At 43.9% G+C, this 15,557-nt stretch overlaps 1 protein-coding gene across 3 annotated transcripts in view; it reads right to left on the bottom strand.

Annotated features, from left to right (window-relative positions):
* cacna2d2a (calcium channel, voltage-dependent, alpha 2/delta subunit 2a) overlaps positions 1-15,557 on the bottom strand; it is a 147,741-nt gene that overhangs the window by 8,076 nt on the left and 124,108 nt on the right. For 2 of the 3 annotated variants that reach the window (XM_035151978.2, XM_035151980.2), the window contains 16 exons: positions 11,824-11,873; positions 9,231-9,320; positions 8,567-8,635; positions 7,909-7,983; positions 7,739-7,813; positions 7,524-7,595; positions 7,305-7,376; positions 7,075-7,136; positions 5,771-5,847; positions 4,625-4,639; positions 2,694-2,754; positions 1,571-1,668; positions 900-990; positions 657-719; positions 396-499; positions 197-295 (listed from right to left, as the gene is read on the bottom strand). In XM_035151978.2, the coding sequence (XP_035007869.1) occupies positions 197-295; positions 396-499; positions 657-719; positions 900-990; positions 1,571-1,668; positions 2,694-2,754; positions 4,625-4,639; positions 5,771-5,847; positions 7,075-7,136; positions 7,305-7,376; positions 7,524-7,595; positions 7,739-7,813; positions 7,909-7,983; positions 8,567-8,635; positions 9,231-9,320; positions 11,824-11,873 (1,173 nt within the window). The remainder of the gene's footprint in view (positions 1-196; positions 296-395; positions 500-656; positions 720-899; positions 991-1,570; positions 1,669-2,693; positions 2,755-4,624; positions 4,640-5,770; positions 5,848-7,074; positions 7,137-7,304; positions 7,377-7,523; positions 7,596-7,738; positions 7,814-7,908; positions 7,984-8,566; positions 8,636-9,230; positions 9,321-11,823; positions 11,874-15,557) is intronic. The other variant, XM_035151979.2, reaches the window with a different exon arrangement.

Here is a 15,557-nt window from a genome sequence, read left to right as displayed (position 1 = left end):
CAGAGAATCTGAAAATATAAAGCTACTGGCTGTTGCCGGCACAGAGGCATAAAAGGACAAATAAATAGAGGCATAGTATGAACATGTCACACAAAATGGTGAGAAAAACAAACATCTACACTTTCCTCTGAAACCTTTTTCTGTCACATCTGTCAGAATGAGAGGATTCTGTTTTTTCCTTCAGGGCTGAGCTCACCTGCAGGTTTGATGGTTTTTCCTCCTATCGCGATCTCCACAGCTGTGCTGACCAGGACCCCTATGGTGTCATTTTCTGGGTTCAGCCGCTCGTCCCTGGCTGAAGGAGGGAAGCAGAGACAGAGCGGGAGGAGGGGGTCGTTTCGAAACAAAGAGCTTCTGAGTGAGATATATGACCTGAGAATAAGAGCATCATTCACCTGTTCGATAAGGTGCTCGGAAGATGTAGCCCTTGTTGTCGAGACTGCGGCGGTAATAGCTGGCATTAAACGGCTCGGGGTCTTCCTCCCAGGATTCTGAAGCCCTGAGATTTAAGAGCACAGACGCTGTAATGTGTAATTCACAAGCTTCCTGCAGCCCTATTTGTTTGTTGAACAAAAGTCTGGGTACTGTGAGAGTGAGAGACACATCAGATCCACAAAGCATCTGCAGTCACAGCCTCAATGAGGGGGGGCTCTTACTTGTTGGGAAACACTCTTGTTACTCCTCCATCAGTCGCAGCGAACACGGCTAGAAATCCATAGCTACATGCCAGAGTGGAGAGAAGAGACAGAGACAGGATTCAATATGTGAAGCTCATCCAAATGTGAAAACTTCAGACAGTCGACAAAAGCACGCACACTCAAACTGGATGAACACTCTGTGCTGGACAGAAGTTACGGAAAGAAGATGAGAAATGTCCCCAAGCACAATCTGAAACTCACGTGTTCAAGTCTTTGTTCTTCCAAACCTTCTCTACCAGCTGCCTGATGATGCCAGTGTCCAGAATCAGGTTATGAAGGAGCAAATTGTCACCTACATATAAAGAGAACATTAGAAACTACAGAATTACACATTAAGATACAGATATCCCTTAACTTAATGCCAACAAATGCACTGAAAAGAATATTTTCCACTTCTACATCCTGTTAGTGGCACTGAAGTCCATTCATTCCTTCTTAAGAAATAAGAGTCACCAATATTTTGTTTCTTTTTCTTTTTAAGGGGTGAATTATTTCCTGAAATGTACTTTTGCTCAAGCACTCAAATAGGGAATTTATTAGGGACTATTTTCAGCTGCAGATTAATACACTTTACAATGAGTATGTATGACAGGTGGACAGTGCATGTTGGTTTGACTCACAACCCTCACAACATGTCATCCCCAGCAAAAGTGCTACTCACTGAGGAATAAGCCGTATCGCATTGTGGTCAAACAGACAATACATACAAGTTAAATATGTAAATCCATTGATGCATTCATCTTTGCAAGATTTTTTGAGCGATTTGGTGACAATAAAAAAAAAAAGTATTAATGCCAATCTCAACTTTTGACGTATTGTAGAACTTTTGTAAAAAAAATGGACTTCATGTGAGTGAAGAGAGATGAACTCACATTGTTTAGAGTCCGGAGTCACCTTCTCCATGAGAGCAATGAAGTTGAGCAGGAACTCAGTGTTGTTGTTGGACAGTTCCAGATCATTGCAGTACTCCCTGACAGAAAACAGATAATCACACATCATCATCATTTACACTCTGCCTCCTTTCTCCTTTAGAATAAAGGGACACAACAGTGAGGAAGCACGAAAACACACATACTTTGCACGGTTCTATCATGTACAACATGCATGTCTTACACTAAAACACCCGTTTGTCAAAGAAAAACCTGGACTGGGCTTCGGAGCAAAAGCACAGGCAGCAGAATGAACGAGTGATTTTATCAGAGTGCTTCAGACTTCAGGTTAATGCCGGAGGAGATAAGGGTTTGATACAGGGTTTCTGCAGGTTTCAACATTTAATGACTTTTAAGACTATAATGAATGAATGTGCGACAGATACGAATTAGTCCCAGAATCACTTAACACTTCCCCATGGAGATTACGTGAAGTAGCCAAAAAACAATAGTAGCATTAAATGAATGTTTGAGAACTACCTTATTATATTTAAGACCTAGTACATAATATTGTAAATTATTTAACGCTTTTTTTAGATCTAAAATTCGGATTATTAAGTTTTAGACCCTGCGGAAACCCTGTGATAACACAACATCACATGCAAGGAGGATTTTATTAGTTTTTTTCTGCACATTTTGTTGTCCATGATAATCCCTAAATGTATGTGTGTCAAACAAACACGCAGAAACACAGCAGCAACATGCAAAGCAGGTTTTTCTTCAGTACTTTATTGTAATGAGGGATAACTTAGGGGATAGAGTGGGTGAATTAAAAATCAAATTAAAAAGTCTATGATGAATTTCATATTTTTTCTTGTTTAAAAAAAAAAAAAAAACAGGTTAAGAATTTGTCACTATAATCAACACATCCCTCAAAAAGGAATAAACGAAGAATGAATAGAACAACTTACACACATCACAACAAACACAAGTCAAGAAAACAGATGATAGATACAAGATGCTGGATGTGGAGTGGAAACGGAATGAAAAAAAGGGTCGATTGTGAGGACAAGACCAGAAAGTGACGACCATCAATGACAGCGAGCGATCACACACACAGGGCTACCTGGGAGCAATGAATACATGTCCTTCAGACTCAAAACTGTTTGGCAGCAGTGATTCAAAATCTGCAACAGAAAGGGGGAAGATTATCCGGGAGAAGCAGTGGGCAGAGCAGTGGGGAGTTGTGGGTAAACAGCAGCTGTTCTTCAGAGGTGCGGGGACGCAGAAGGGAGTTTACCATAGCAACACTGAGGTATCATGGGAACATTAGCGTTAGCCAATATGGTGCCTAAAAATAGAACCTGACTCTCAATGGATGTCTGATTTTTTTCTCACAAGCACTCACATCTTTTCTTTTTTTTTTATTCTCCACTTTGTCAACAGTTTCTGATTGGTTTGGTTTTCAAGCTAACGGATTTTGGATGTCTGAGAACTGACTTTACCAGAGCTGGTGTGTCAGGAAGCAAGTTCTCAGACAGTTTGTCCACTATGAGTGCTCTCAGATCAGGCAGGCATCAACATGGCCAACAGTTGCAGGGGGGAGGTGGGTGAAGGTCCTGATGGAGGTGGTCACCCCTCAGACTGGCAGGGGCAGAGGGCTCAGAGAGACGCACAATCAGAGGAAGTGCATTGCATTGTGAAGGGCATGTGGAAGGGCAACTTCATGTCATCCGTCATAGGCAAAACACACAAAATATCAACCGCCAAGAAGAAGAATCCAGCATGTTATTCTTTTTCATTATCTCCCGACCAGGAAGCGGAGATAAATGGACTTTTAGAGCTTTTAGTGCCCAGGTAGTTTTCCGCCCACAATGCAGCGCACGTTCCAGGGTCAGGTTTATTGAGGGAAGTGTTGGGCCGTGCCCCTGGTGGTCTGAGGGGTGAGGAGGGAGGGAGACAAGCCGATGGAGAGATGGGGAGTACAGAGGGACGACACAGGAGCCGGATGCTGCGCCGGGCGGCTCCCTGACACCTGACGACACGGAGGGACCTGGCTGGGCAGGACACAGCTCAGCCCTGTAGGGCCAGTCTGCTGGCTGCGACACCTCCACTTAAAGACGAGAGACTTCATGACAATCAGCACAAAGTGAGTGTTTTTTTAATCAAATACAGAAACCATTAAATATATAGTTCATGACTGCAAGAAATACTTATTTACTTTACTGTAAAAAGCACGATATGCTAATTAATTTGTATAGCTTAAGTGTGGAACTAGAAAATATAATATTTGAGATTAGTGTGTTTGGCTTCCTACATTAAGAAAATGTGGCAGCAAACAATTAAATGTTATTAGTGTATGTAGAGCTTAATGTGCTCAAAATGGATCTGGCTATTTGCGCTATGAAGACAGAGTTAATCTGTCAAATACCTGAGCTGTACTCTGAGAACTAGCAAATACATTTATGACCTATTGACACTGTAAGAAAAAGAGAGGGACAGGCAAGAGTGAAGGAGAATAGCAAGAGAGAAAAAGGAGGTGAGAAAAAGAGAGGAATGTGGTGAAAGTGAAAGAAAGAGGGAAAGAGAAGGCAGACACAACCCGTTTGGAGCTGTCCACAGAAAGGAAAGGATCAGGAAGGGATGGACAAAAGACACGCTTTAACATAGAACATGAATATCTGTCGTCGTTGGCGTTTTTTAGTTCTGGAGCAGCAGGTAACGTGGGGGAGGAGGGTGAGGTTGAGGAGACTGGAGGAGCCATTGTGAGAGATGTGGGATCTGAGCTGCAGCAAGAGGGTGAAGAGGAAGAGGAGGAGGAATAAAAGGAGGAAGAATAGGGGGAGAAAAAAAGAGGGAAAAGGGAGGAAAGAAGAGGGTCCTGAAGGCAAGACGGGCAGGAACAGAGGCAAGCAAGGCTGGGACAGGTGGGGGTGGGAGGGGAGGGCAGCAGGAAGGAGGTTCAGGACGAGAGGTGAGGGAAGGAGGAGGCAGCGGTGGGAAGTAGGAAGTAGGAAGTAAACGTAGGGAACGTGGACCAATGTGGAGTATACTTGCCCTTGGTGAATGGCACTGTGTGGATCCATCAGAGAAGGAGTGAGCAAGAAAAGAAACAGGGGATCGGGTGGGAAGGGGGGGATCACAGACAATATTTTATTCAATTACTGTTTGAATAAAAATATTGTTTTTCTTGAAAGAAAGAAATTTAAGTCAAACAAGACAAGAGAGAAAAAAGAAATGAAGAGCAAACATCTTATTTGCAAGAGCAAACGAGAAAACGGAAGATCAATGGAAGAAAGGAAAAACAGAACAAAAAAACTGGGAAATCCAGGAAAGGAAAATAGTGAAGACAAAAACCAGTAACTGAGAGAAAACCATGGTGGAACACAAAATAAACAACTCAAATTAAGAAAAAAGGGGAGTAACAGGGTCTGGACAAAGAAAGAATGAGAGAGACAACACGTGTCCCCGTTCAGACCCACAAAAAACCCAAACTCCCACATCTGTCGAGCCCTTGTCCCGGGCCGTGTGGGAGTTTATCTACTGAATGATTCCAAAGCTGAGGAACGTCGCACACAATCAAACAGAAATAAATTCAAAAATAAAAATCACACACAGAACAGAAGGAAAACTCCCAAAAATCATAAAACTCATCATAAGGAGTGAAAAGCATGCGTGTTTTCACAGGTTTCCAGAACATCAAATACTTTGAACACAGACGCTTCAGAATCATTACTTTTGGTGGAGAAGAGGCGAGAGCATTTGGCAAAAAAAATAATAGCACAGAGGTCACCATTATTTTCACCTAAGTAACACAGTAACACCACAGCTTTCACCTTTCTGTCCTTGAGTTCTTTTTTCTTCAGCCAGTGTGAAGAAAAAACATCACCATTTTTACAGCACAGCATGAAGACAGGAGGGGGACGGGGGGCAGTAGAGAGGAAGTCTGGGAGGAAGGGGGGGCACTTAGATATGAACCTGCCTATCGGAGGCCGTAGAGAGAGAGGAGGGGGAGCTGGGCAGGCGACTCCGCTCAGACACTCCCTATGATGATGTTGTAGACCCAGGACAAAGGACTGAGTAAGAGCGCGAGGTCAGATTCGGGAGAGAGCAAGAGAGCGAGAGAAGAGAGAGAAGAGGAAGAAAAAGCTAATAAAAAGAGAGACGGGGAGCGAAGGATGCTGGGTAATCCCGGGTACTTACACTGCACCTGGAGGATCTGGTCACTCAGGTTGGCCTTGATGTGGTTCTCACTGTATGTGGGCAGTACCAAACCTAGACTGAGGTGATGAGGCAGACGCAGAAAATCAGGGACAGATTTTCAAAGAACATGGAAACTTAAGTCACCAGGGGCCCGAATCACACAGTGAGAATATGAAGATCTTTAAGTTCCTGCAGAAGACGAGACGGCTGGTGTGTGTTTCTGAGTGAAGCAGCTGCATCTGGAGCAAAGACTGTACAGCTGCTTTCGGACATGCACCGAACCTCTGGACTTTCTCCGGACTTTTGTCCAGCCGGGCCCCTCGGGAAAGGTCTGCAGAATGTTCGAAGGAGCCGAATGCGAAAACACAGCAGGAGATCCTCCGCGCATAAAAGTGGCAGTTTTGCTTTGTAATATGTCATCATGATCTACATATACATTATGTTAGTATTCATTCTACTATCAAAACCTGAAGTCAAAGAGAGAAAAGGTGGAAATACATGCCACATCTCTGTATCTGCAGCTATCTAAAGCTGAGACAAAACCCAGCGGGAGGATTCATTGGAAGAGATAGAAAAACAGACTTTGACAGTATCAGGTTCAGACTCTCAGCTATTATATAATGATGATTTAGATTCAAAGAAACATCTAATATCACCAATTTTAATAACAAAATCCAACTTACAGGATAAATAAGAATGCAGAGCTTTGAATGTCTTTCTTTAACAGTACCCTGCTTAAATACGCCTGAATTTCCCTTTGAGTTCAATATTAATAGAATTTTTCAGAGAACGCCTCATAAGGATTCAGCCAGGACCCGGCACGCTGTCAGCAGATACAAAAATAAATAAAAGTCAGGCATTTGTAGGACTATCGAATATCATAAACTATAATTTGCCAAGCGTTGCCCGGAGGAAATGTCATTACGATGCCTACTCAAATGTTCAACCAGGTTTGAGGTGAATAAACTCTGCAGTTAATTTGTGCTCGGAGGATTGTTGAGGATTTTTATGGAAGGAGGAAGATAAGCGATGCATTAACTTGGGTGATTTAGATGAATTGTTTCATGCAAATACAGGAGGCAAATGAGCAAGTCGCATTTGTTATTTAGGTTTGGTCTATTCCGAGTGTTGGCGTGATAGTGACGGCGCCACAGTAATCAGACGCTGCAGGTTGATGAGTAACTGCTGCACATGTGAGACTTGTGATTAATAGAATAAATGTCAAAGTTGGACGTCACTCACGGGCTCAAGCTGCACGAGCGTTTGGTCTGAGGTCAGGTGGTGACGTCGGATTTGAAACCTACCTGTAATCTGTGCCCTCCACAGGCGTCCACGTGTACGTCCGCATTGCCTCGTCGATGTACCTCTGTCGGTCAAAGAGACAAAAACACCGTCACATCCTCGGCACATGTGACCTCCCCTTCATCGGATGTGAACAACACATCCTGAACGTGAAGCTGATTCAGATTCATCGGAACATCATTCAGGAAGCTGCAGCTCAGGAATGTGATTGAGTCTCGTATTGATGACTTGCCTCATCAACTGACTTAATGAGCGTCTTGATTTTCTTTTGCCCTGATTTGCCATCAATCATCTGTCGGCGGATCTGAAACGTGAGCGAGAGAGAAAGAGAGAGAGAGTGAGAAGAAGGTGTGCAAATACATACAATTAAATAGAAAATTAAAAACAAGTGAGAAATATAAATATTTTATGAGTTTCTCCTTATGACGATTTTTCAAAGATATTATTTTACCTCCTCCTTGTTGCTATCTTCCAGCTCTGCATCCAGAAAGTCCAGAGTGACGGGCTCCCTGAAGTTAATGATCTGAGAAGAGAGAGAGAGAGAGAAAGCGAGGGAAGATGGATGGAGGGGGAGTTTAACATTGGTCAGGAGGAATAACTTCAAAAGTGTAGCTTCAGAATCAGAAGAGTTATGGATGCAGGGCGGGTTGGACCCGTTGGACCAACCTTAGGTCGCAGGTTGGGATGCAGCAGCACATAACCATTTGGGTCGATGGCAAAGGTGTAACCGTTGGCTCCAAGCTGCACAGAAAATAAAGTTAAAGGAAATGTTTATATATCAATAAATCGTCCATATGAAGTTTTATTAAGTGATAGTGCGTGAACAGCAAGCTCACTCTGTACGTAGGAGTCTTCTTCTTGATTTCGTTGATGGCGATATCTACTCCCATAACCCCCAGGATGAGCTGGTTCTGTGTGACGAACACACAAAGCATTTTATCCACAGCCCCTGCAGACATGGGAGAATCCCACAGAGCTGGTGGCTGCGCTGCGAGAACGCTGCAAGAACATCTCCGAGCCATCTTTGATTCATCATCACTTTGTGTGCAATCTGATTAGTCTCTATTTTTTTGTCCATCTTACAGCGACTTTGTTTGCAGCTGCATCACTGCTTTAAGCCTGCGTGATAAGCTTAGAGTAAACACTTTGGTCATGGATACTGGAAGCTGGATGCCTGTGTGCTCTCAGCATGACAGAGGATATTGCAGATGGGGGGGGGGAGGTTGTGATGTCGGCTGTCACCTCAGGGGGGAGGTGTTGCCTAGAGGAGCTGCATCTTGGTGGACGTCATTGCAAATGACTGATGATGGTCAACGACACCAAAAACCACAATATTAAACCTTAACTCTCCAACTGCTTCGATTCCTGTTTCTGAATAGTTCTACTTGTGTAGACAACCAGTTGAATGACAGTGAAAACTCACATGGTAAAAATAAAGGTGACGACTAAAGATTAATACAAAGCACGAGCTGGTGTGTGTCATATTGTTTTTACCTGAGAGCTGACGACATCAGCAGTGAGGTTGAATACTGGCATGGTTCCAGTGATGACGAGGCCCAAACCCTGATAAAAAAGGAGAAATTAGATCAAAAATGTATTTACATATCGCATAACAAAAAGATCTAATGGACAAACACACGAAGCTGTTAATAAATAAACAGAAATTTCATCCCAGTAGAGCGCAAACCTCCACCGAGGCCCAACGGCCTCCTTATGAAACCACATTGAAATTCACTACATACCAAATTACTCAAATTCTAAATCATGACAATTTTTTTTTCATCAGGATCCATGAATTATTCTCTGAAAAATCTGTCCCATGATCCGTACTTAAATTCAATAGGTTATTTTTTGCGCTATTCCAAATCCTTCCACCAAGTTTCGTGATAATCCGTCCAGCAGTTTTTTGCATTATCCTGCAAACCATAAAACAAACAAACCTAGATGTAAACATAATCTTCTTGACGGAGAAAAAAGTAAAATAGACTCAAAAAGGTTATGACACCAAGCTCATTATATGCTTTTCAGCATAGTGAAAAAAGGACGAAAAACTAAATCAGTCTGCTGAAGAAATATTTGGTGAATCCTGGATCGATTAATTTAAAGGAGCAATGTGATTAAGTAAAGCAATTTTTAAAATTGTATAATTCTCTCTCACCAGAGCGTCCTGGTAGACGTTTGTCCACTGCACCTGCTTGGCTTTGATACCAGCCAGCGCCATAGGACGGCCCAGGACGTCCAGGTACTCCTGCAACAGCAAACACACACACACACACACACACACACACACACACACACACACACACACACACACACACACACACACACACACACACACACACAAGGATACGATGACACTCAATAAAAACCCATGATCAAACAAAGACGTTTACAGTGCTTGTTATGTACAGGCGGTAAAAAGCAGAGAGCTGGAAAAGCCACCCAGTGTTCATGTGTCATAAAACTATAAGACCCTGACTGGCCTCCTCTCTGTCACCACATAAACCAGTGGTCCTGCAGCAGCGTCCCGGCCCCGAGGAGCCATAAAGCCCCCGGTCCAGAGACACTCAAGGCAGTTTCTCATCATTATGAAGGAGCTATTAAAAACACATTAAGGGTGTCAATGGCCTGACGCGCAAACAGGCCACTCTCCCAGAGGCTCCACTGTCAACGCTGGCACAGTGAGGAGGTCCCGCAGCGAATGTGAATCGAGGTGAGGGGTTAAGTCAACCAGCGATACATCACATCCACCACATTTGTTTGTTCTACGGAGTCACCTCGTTTGATTTAAGATGGTTTGTTTTGTGAACAACCTGTTGAGCAGATATCCATGAGATGATGCGTGATTGGTCCAATTCTTGTGTGAGTGACCTTGTGACATATGAAGCGACCAAAGTGAATAATTTGAAGGGATAAAAAGCCTTCGAGGGACAAAACGGCCGCACTTAGTTTCCAGTGATTTGTTGTTGTAACGACCACAGACAGAATAATTGCTCTCAATCAAACCGACTGTGTATTTTTCTGCAAACATTTTACAAAAGCTAGAAATCTCCTCCTCCTCCTCTGTATCCTATTCACCAGATTTATAAAGCCAAATGTCTATATTTATGTATCATCAAAGTATATTCAGATATAAAAACAGGTGTGCAGGCAAAAAAAGGAGCGCTCTCTGGGTTAAACGTTAATTAAAAAAAAAATGCTGTTCTCACATGATAACATCCATTTTGCAGTGAAAAGGGAAAATGTCATTGCAGATTTCTGACCCTTGCCACCTCCCTTTGTGTGTCTACCCTCAATACACAAAAGGGGCGCCCCCTGTACGAGCGCACGGCGATTTCAGTATTATGCTTTGGAGCGTTTGTTTTTCATCGCCTGAACAGTAAGGTGCTGACAGGCGTAACCTATTCTATTATTAGCTCAATAAAGGTCCGGTTTAACGCGCCACAGGGAGATATTCCATCAGGACAATGACAGCCAGACCTTTTCACGGGATATAGGGGGGAATTTTCCGCCTGGCTAGAACAATCTAGGAAACATAAAAAGTCAGCAACCGCAGATGTGTGGTCCAGAGGAGCCGGAGCCGCACAGACCCCGGCAGCATCCCTGCGTGTTGATTAAACGCTACTGTCTCCCCGGGGAAGTGTAACAGCCACAGCTACAGAGAGTAAACTTATCAGTACGTTCCCTGTACAGACAAAACGTCCTAACTAATGCCTGGCCTGGTTATTGTGGCTCCACTGAGATGAATTATAGAGAATCCAGTACGGATGAAATAAGTCACAACAAAAAAATAATAAATCTGTCCCAGGTAAACACACGAAAACACAAAAATATTTATTACCACTCATAGTTTCAAAGCCATTCCACTCTTCCCACATAACTGTATGACTCAGGACAACATTCATAATAACATTTTTCTGCCGTCTGTAGTCCATCCATTATTTGAATGTTGTCATCTTAGTCGAGTGAGACTGTGTGATGAGTGTGCGGGGCTGAAGGGCCGAGGACGGTTAAATAAAATAAGGCACACCACGTGTCCTCTGTGCCTACACACGTGCACGCACAGGCACACACACATACACACAGGCACACACACAGAGGTGCTGCAGTCACCCACCTTCAGAAAACCTATTAGAGTAAAGTGGCAGTTCTCAGAATATAAATATGCCAGAGTTAATGGAACAGCTGACAGTCTATTCTGGGCCCTGATCGCTCACGGGGGCTGGGGGTGGGGGGCAAGGGTGGTTGGGGGTTAGGGACGGGTGGGAAGAGAGAGGTGTGTGCAGTAGCCCCTCCCCCTCCCACCACCTTCCAGCAACTGAGTCAATTTCTACAGCTGGAATGAGGTTATCCCAAGGGCCTCTCGAAAGCTCATGGTGCCTTGAGCGAGTGTGGGGGTGGGGGGGGGGGTGGAAGGGCCCAGGGTGTGTGACGAACCAGAGGTGTGTTTGTGTGTCTGATGGACGAAGAGAGAAGGAGATCTGAAAGCTTCCAAAAACACATTTCTTATAAAAAAGACCACAACCGCGTTTGTTATCACCGGATCTCCACCTCGGTCACCTCCTGTCTTCAGTCACACGGCTGCGCCTCCCTCTGTGCCTTTGTTGTGCTGCACTTAAAGATATCTACCATCTGAGTAATTATCATCAAAAGCAGCCATGAAGGAAGAATAGACTCTTGCTTGAAAACGGATGCTTTTGTGGATTCATAAAGCTGCGTTCAGCCGAGCCTACAGACTCCAGACATCTTACCTGGGTGTTGATTCGGATGGCTCCAATCGATGGAATTTCAAAGTAGTATCCTGAAAATAAAATAAAGAAAAAGAGGATCAATACTCTTCCCAACAGAAAGTTTGTGTCCCATGTTCCTTCCCGATAGATTTACAGTTTCACAGTCACACCGAGTGCGACAGCGATCCATTTGCAGATTGGAGTCTAATCTCTCCACTGTTATTAGGTGCATGCAGCGCTATCATTTCCGGCTGATGATGCAGAGCCACACAGGCACGGTGGAGCCTGTGGCCATTGACCTCTCCCCACACTCGTGGTGGTGCTGCAGGATGTAAATGTGGCGGCTCCTTGGGACTGCGGAGCCCCAGGCGCTGCCGCCGCTGATTGGGAGTGGAGGAGAGTGGCCGACTGGGTCAATAACCACGCCGCTCCCCGTGTTATTAAAGCCATGAGTGTTTATACAAAGAGCCGTGAAATGGAGACAGCATCCCCAGAATGTTAAAAGGCAAAGATGGCTCTCATTATTTTGATACATTATGCACTTTGCAACAGCGGTTTGCATCGAGATTTGCCTCCTCTGTATCCATCATTTGCACATGCAAGCACGCGGACATTACACACACACACACACACACACACACACACACACACACACACACACACACACAGTCACGGGGTGCAGCTATTTGCTATAGTTCTCCTCGGAGCAGCAGTTTGTCACAGAGCTGTTGGCTGTGTGCCATACAGAGGTGGCATGTGTGATAGTAGGGCACAGCTCGGCGAGAGGTGGAGAGAGGAGAATGTGGGCAGTGACTAAAGAGTGAGGATGTAATGTGGATCTCATCTGTGCTGCGACGGAGATCCGCTGCGAGAGGAGCAATTATGATTTTAATCAATAACCTATTTTCTGCGTGAAACTCATTTACATAAAGCTTCGGCACTGTTAGAAGTCAGTTTTCCTCAAATGTCATCCTCAGATTTGTGTCACATGAGTCTGTTTTGACAAATACAAGTGAAAGATTTGGATATTTGGTGACGGAGGGAGAGGGTCAGGGGCGGCACGGTGGTGCAGCGGTTAGCACTGATCCAAACCCTGGTTCGCTCGGGGTCTTTCTGTGTGGAGTTTGCATGTTCTCCCCGTGTCTGTGTGGGTTTTCTCCCATTACTACGTCTTCCTCCCACAGCCCAGAGACAAGCAGATTGGGGATTAGTTTAATCAGAAACTCTGAATTGTCCGTGGGTGTGAATATGAGTGTGAATGGTTGTTGTCATATCATAGCAGATGTCTCAGTGAGTGAGGTGAACCTTTTAGCCACGTGCTCTGCAGTAGCTGTGTGTTACTGTGTGTAGCCGCATCCATTGATAGTTTGCAGGCGATGCATTTAAGCGACTTTAGGAAGCTACGTAACTATGTTTAAGGAAACATCTGTAACTGGTGAAAAGTACAGAAGTACAGGTGTCTCCACCAGTTCACTGCTTTCACTGAACGCAGTGTTTATGTCATTCTGGATTCATGAGAGCCGTAAGAACCAAAGCACTATCTTCAAGTATAAAAAAGGGCATTTCTATATCATCTACTTTTATGTTTTTTATGACTGTGGGTAAAGCAAGATTAATTGCTTGTACCATTTAAGTAATAAAAGGCTGATTTGGTAATTTCTTTTTGGCAATGGTCAATAATATTGGTGGCACAGAGGCATACAAATCAAATTCTGATTAGGGCTCCATGAAGGCTAGGGCCGGCTCTGGTTGTTATCTCTTCATGTCGGTCCTGTGATACGCTGGTGGTCTGTTCAGGGTGTAAACCACCTCTCTTCCTATTTCAGCTGGGATTGAGAGGATAAGCGGTACAGATAATTAATGAATGGATGGATGGTGTTGTCCAAATAACTAGACTATAAGATATACTGTATATAATTAGATATGTTGATTATGTTTATCATTTAAAACGTGATTGGGGTGTTGTTCTGCATAAATCATTCTCATTTACAGTCGGTATGTGTATTATAATCATGCAGTGGTTAGTATGAGTGTGTCTTTTCTTAGTAGGTAGACCAGCTACTTTCACCCCATATTCACTTTGACTGGTTTGAGACAACGAATAAACCATCAAGAATTTACCTAATAAACTTGGTTATCTCATCTCATGGTGTAACTGATAGGTTTGAGGATTTTACTTCTATTGCGGCAGGACATCTTGAATTTATGCAATATGTTATATTTTTCCTCCAGCTATGGATTAAAGGCAGCACTTTTGTGGGAGAATTAGGATCACCAATGCAGTAGATCACATTTGCTGCTTTTATCCTCCATTTCACCAGTTGTTTTTCTTTCTTTTTGGAAGATAACGCTCCTTTCTGTTTTGGATTTTCTTACACGGTCTCGTAGCATGGATAAATGGCTTCATTGTCCTCAGAGTCAAAGAGAGGTTACTCTCTTCTTAAGACGGGCTTGCAGCTCGAGAGAGACAACAGCTAGCATCTCCGAGTGGCCCAGTTGTGCGTCCGCGTGTGTGTCTTTGTGTGTACTTCTGCGTTTTGTCAAATATGTATGTCACGGGTGAAGGGTTAGGGCCTGTTGAAGTGTCAGGGAGCTGGCTCTGTTGGAGTGAGATACCAAAGAGTAATAAGTACTGAAGATATGAGAGGACAGCTCCATTGAGGCTGGTGTGTCAACACTATTGTCTTATACTGGCATAGTCTTTAGTACCCTGGTAATCACTACAGTCGCGAACAGTGGAGAGCATGTTGGCACAGAGGCGTAATCCTGGACTTTCCCCAGCCTGACGGGGAGATGGCACGGTAATCATCCCGCTACCAGACTCCTCCTGCTAATTAATAACAACTTCTGGGGAGATACTTCTGAAGCACTTGGCTCCAGTGGCAATAAGCTAATCAGCGGCAGGGGTTTGGCCAAGGCTTCACACAGACAGCTAAAGGCCTCGTAAAGGAACCGCTTCGGATAAACGGTAACACAGAGAAACAAAATTAAATCAAACCACAAAAGAGAGAAAGAGGAGGAAGAGGAGTGGGTTGTGAACTGAAAAGCAGCGGCGTTCAAATCTGAGCACAACAGCAACAACAGTCTGACTGAGGTCGGGCGAAAACGGGCTGAGTCAAGATTCATGCAGACAGTGGAGCTAACAGGAAGAGCCGCTGAGTCATATGAGTTGTCAGGCTGTCGGTCAGAGGCAGGCGAGCTGCTCGTTGGGTTATTTTTGGGACCGTAGTGGCTTTAGATGAAGGAAATGACCATCACATGCACAAAGAAAGACATGTAGATAAATCTTAGTGATGATGTTTTTTTTTGCTATTACCTCCACCAAGAAAACCAATGTTTTAACTACTATGCATTTGGTTTGATGGTTGTCAGAAGGATTACCTGAAAACTACTGAACGGATTTCAACGAATCTTGGATGGATGGGACCATTTTCAAGGGAATCATTCATGGATCATGATGAAAAAATATCACACATATTTAAGGGACTGATCTATGAGAGTGTGAAGTTTGGTGCAGCTAAATGACTTTAAGGGGACTGTTGGGCCTTGGTGGAGGTACATGCTCTACTGAGTGCCAACCTAGTTTTACTTAATTTACTTCCTGGTTGAAAGTTTTAACTTCTTGACCTGGATGTCATCTCAATGATATTTGCTTTGTTCCACCTGTAACTTAAACTATAAATTCTGCATTGATAAAAAGTGACAGAGAAAAGAGAAGTAGACATGTCACAGACACATTTTTGTAGGGGCCCTAT

This window comes from Hippoglossus stenolepis, chromosome 3 (genome assembly GCF_022539355.2).
Source record: "Hippoglossus stenolepis isolate QCI-W04-F060 chromosome 3, HSTE1.2, whole genome shotgun sequence".
In the NCBI taxonomy this organism is placed as follows: Eukaryota; Metazoa; Chordata; class Actinopteri; order Pleuronectiformes; family Pleuronectidae; genus Hippoglossus; species Hippoglossus stenolepis.
The sequence above is the reverse complement of the archived record's forward strand: the minus strand, read 5'-3'. Positions and strand labels throughout refer to the sequence as shown.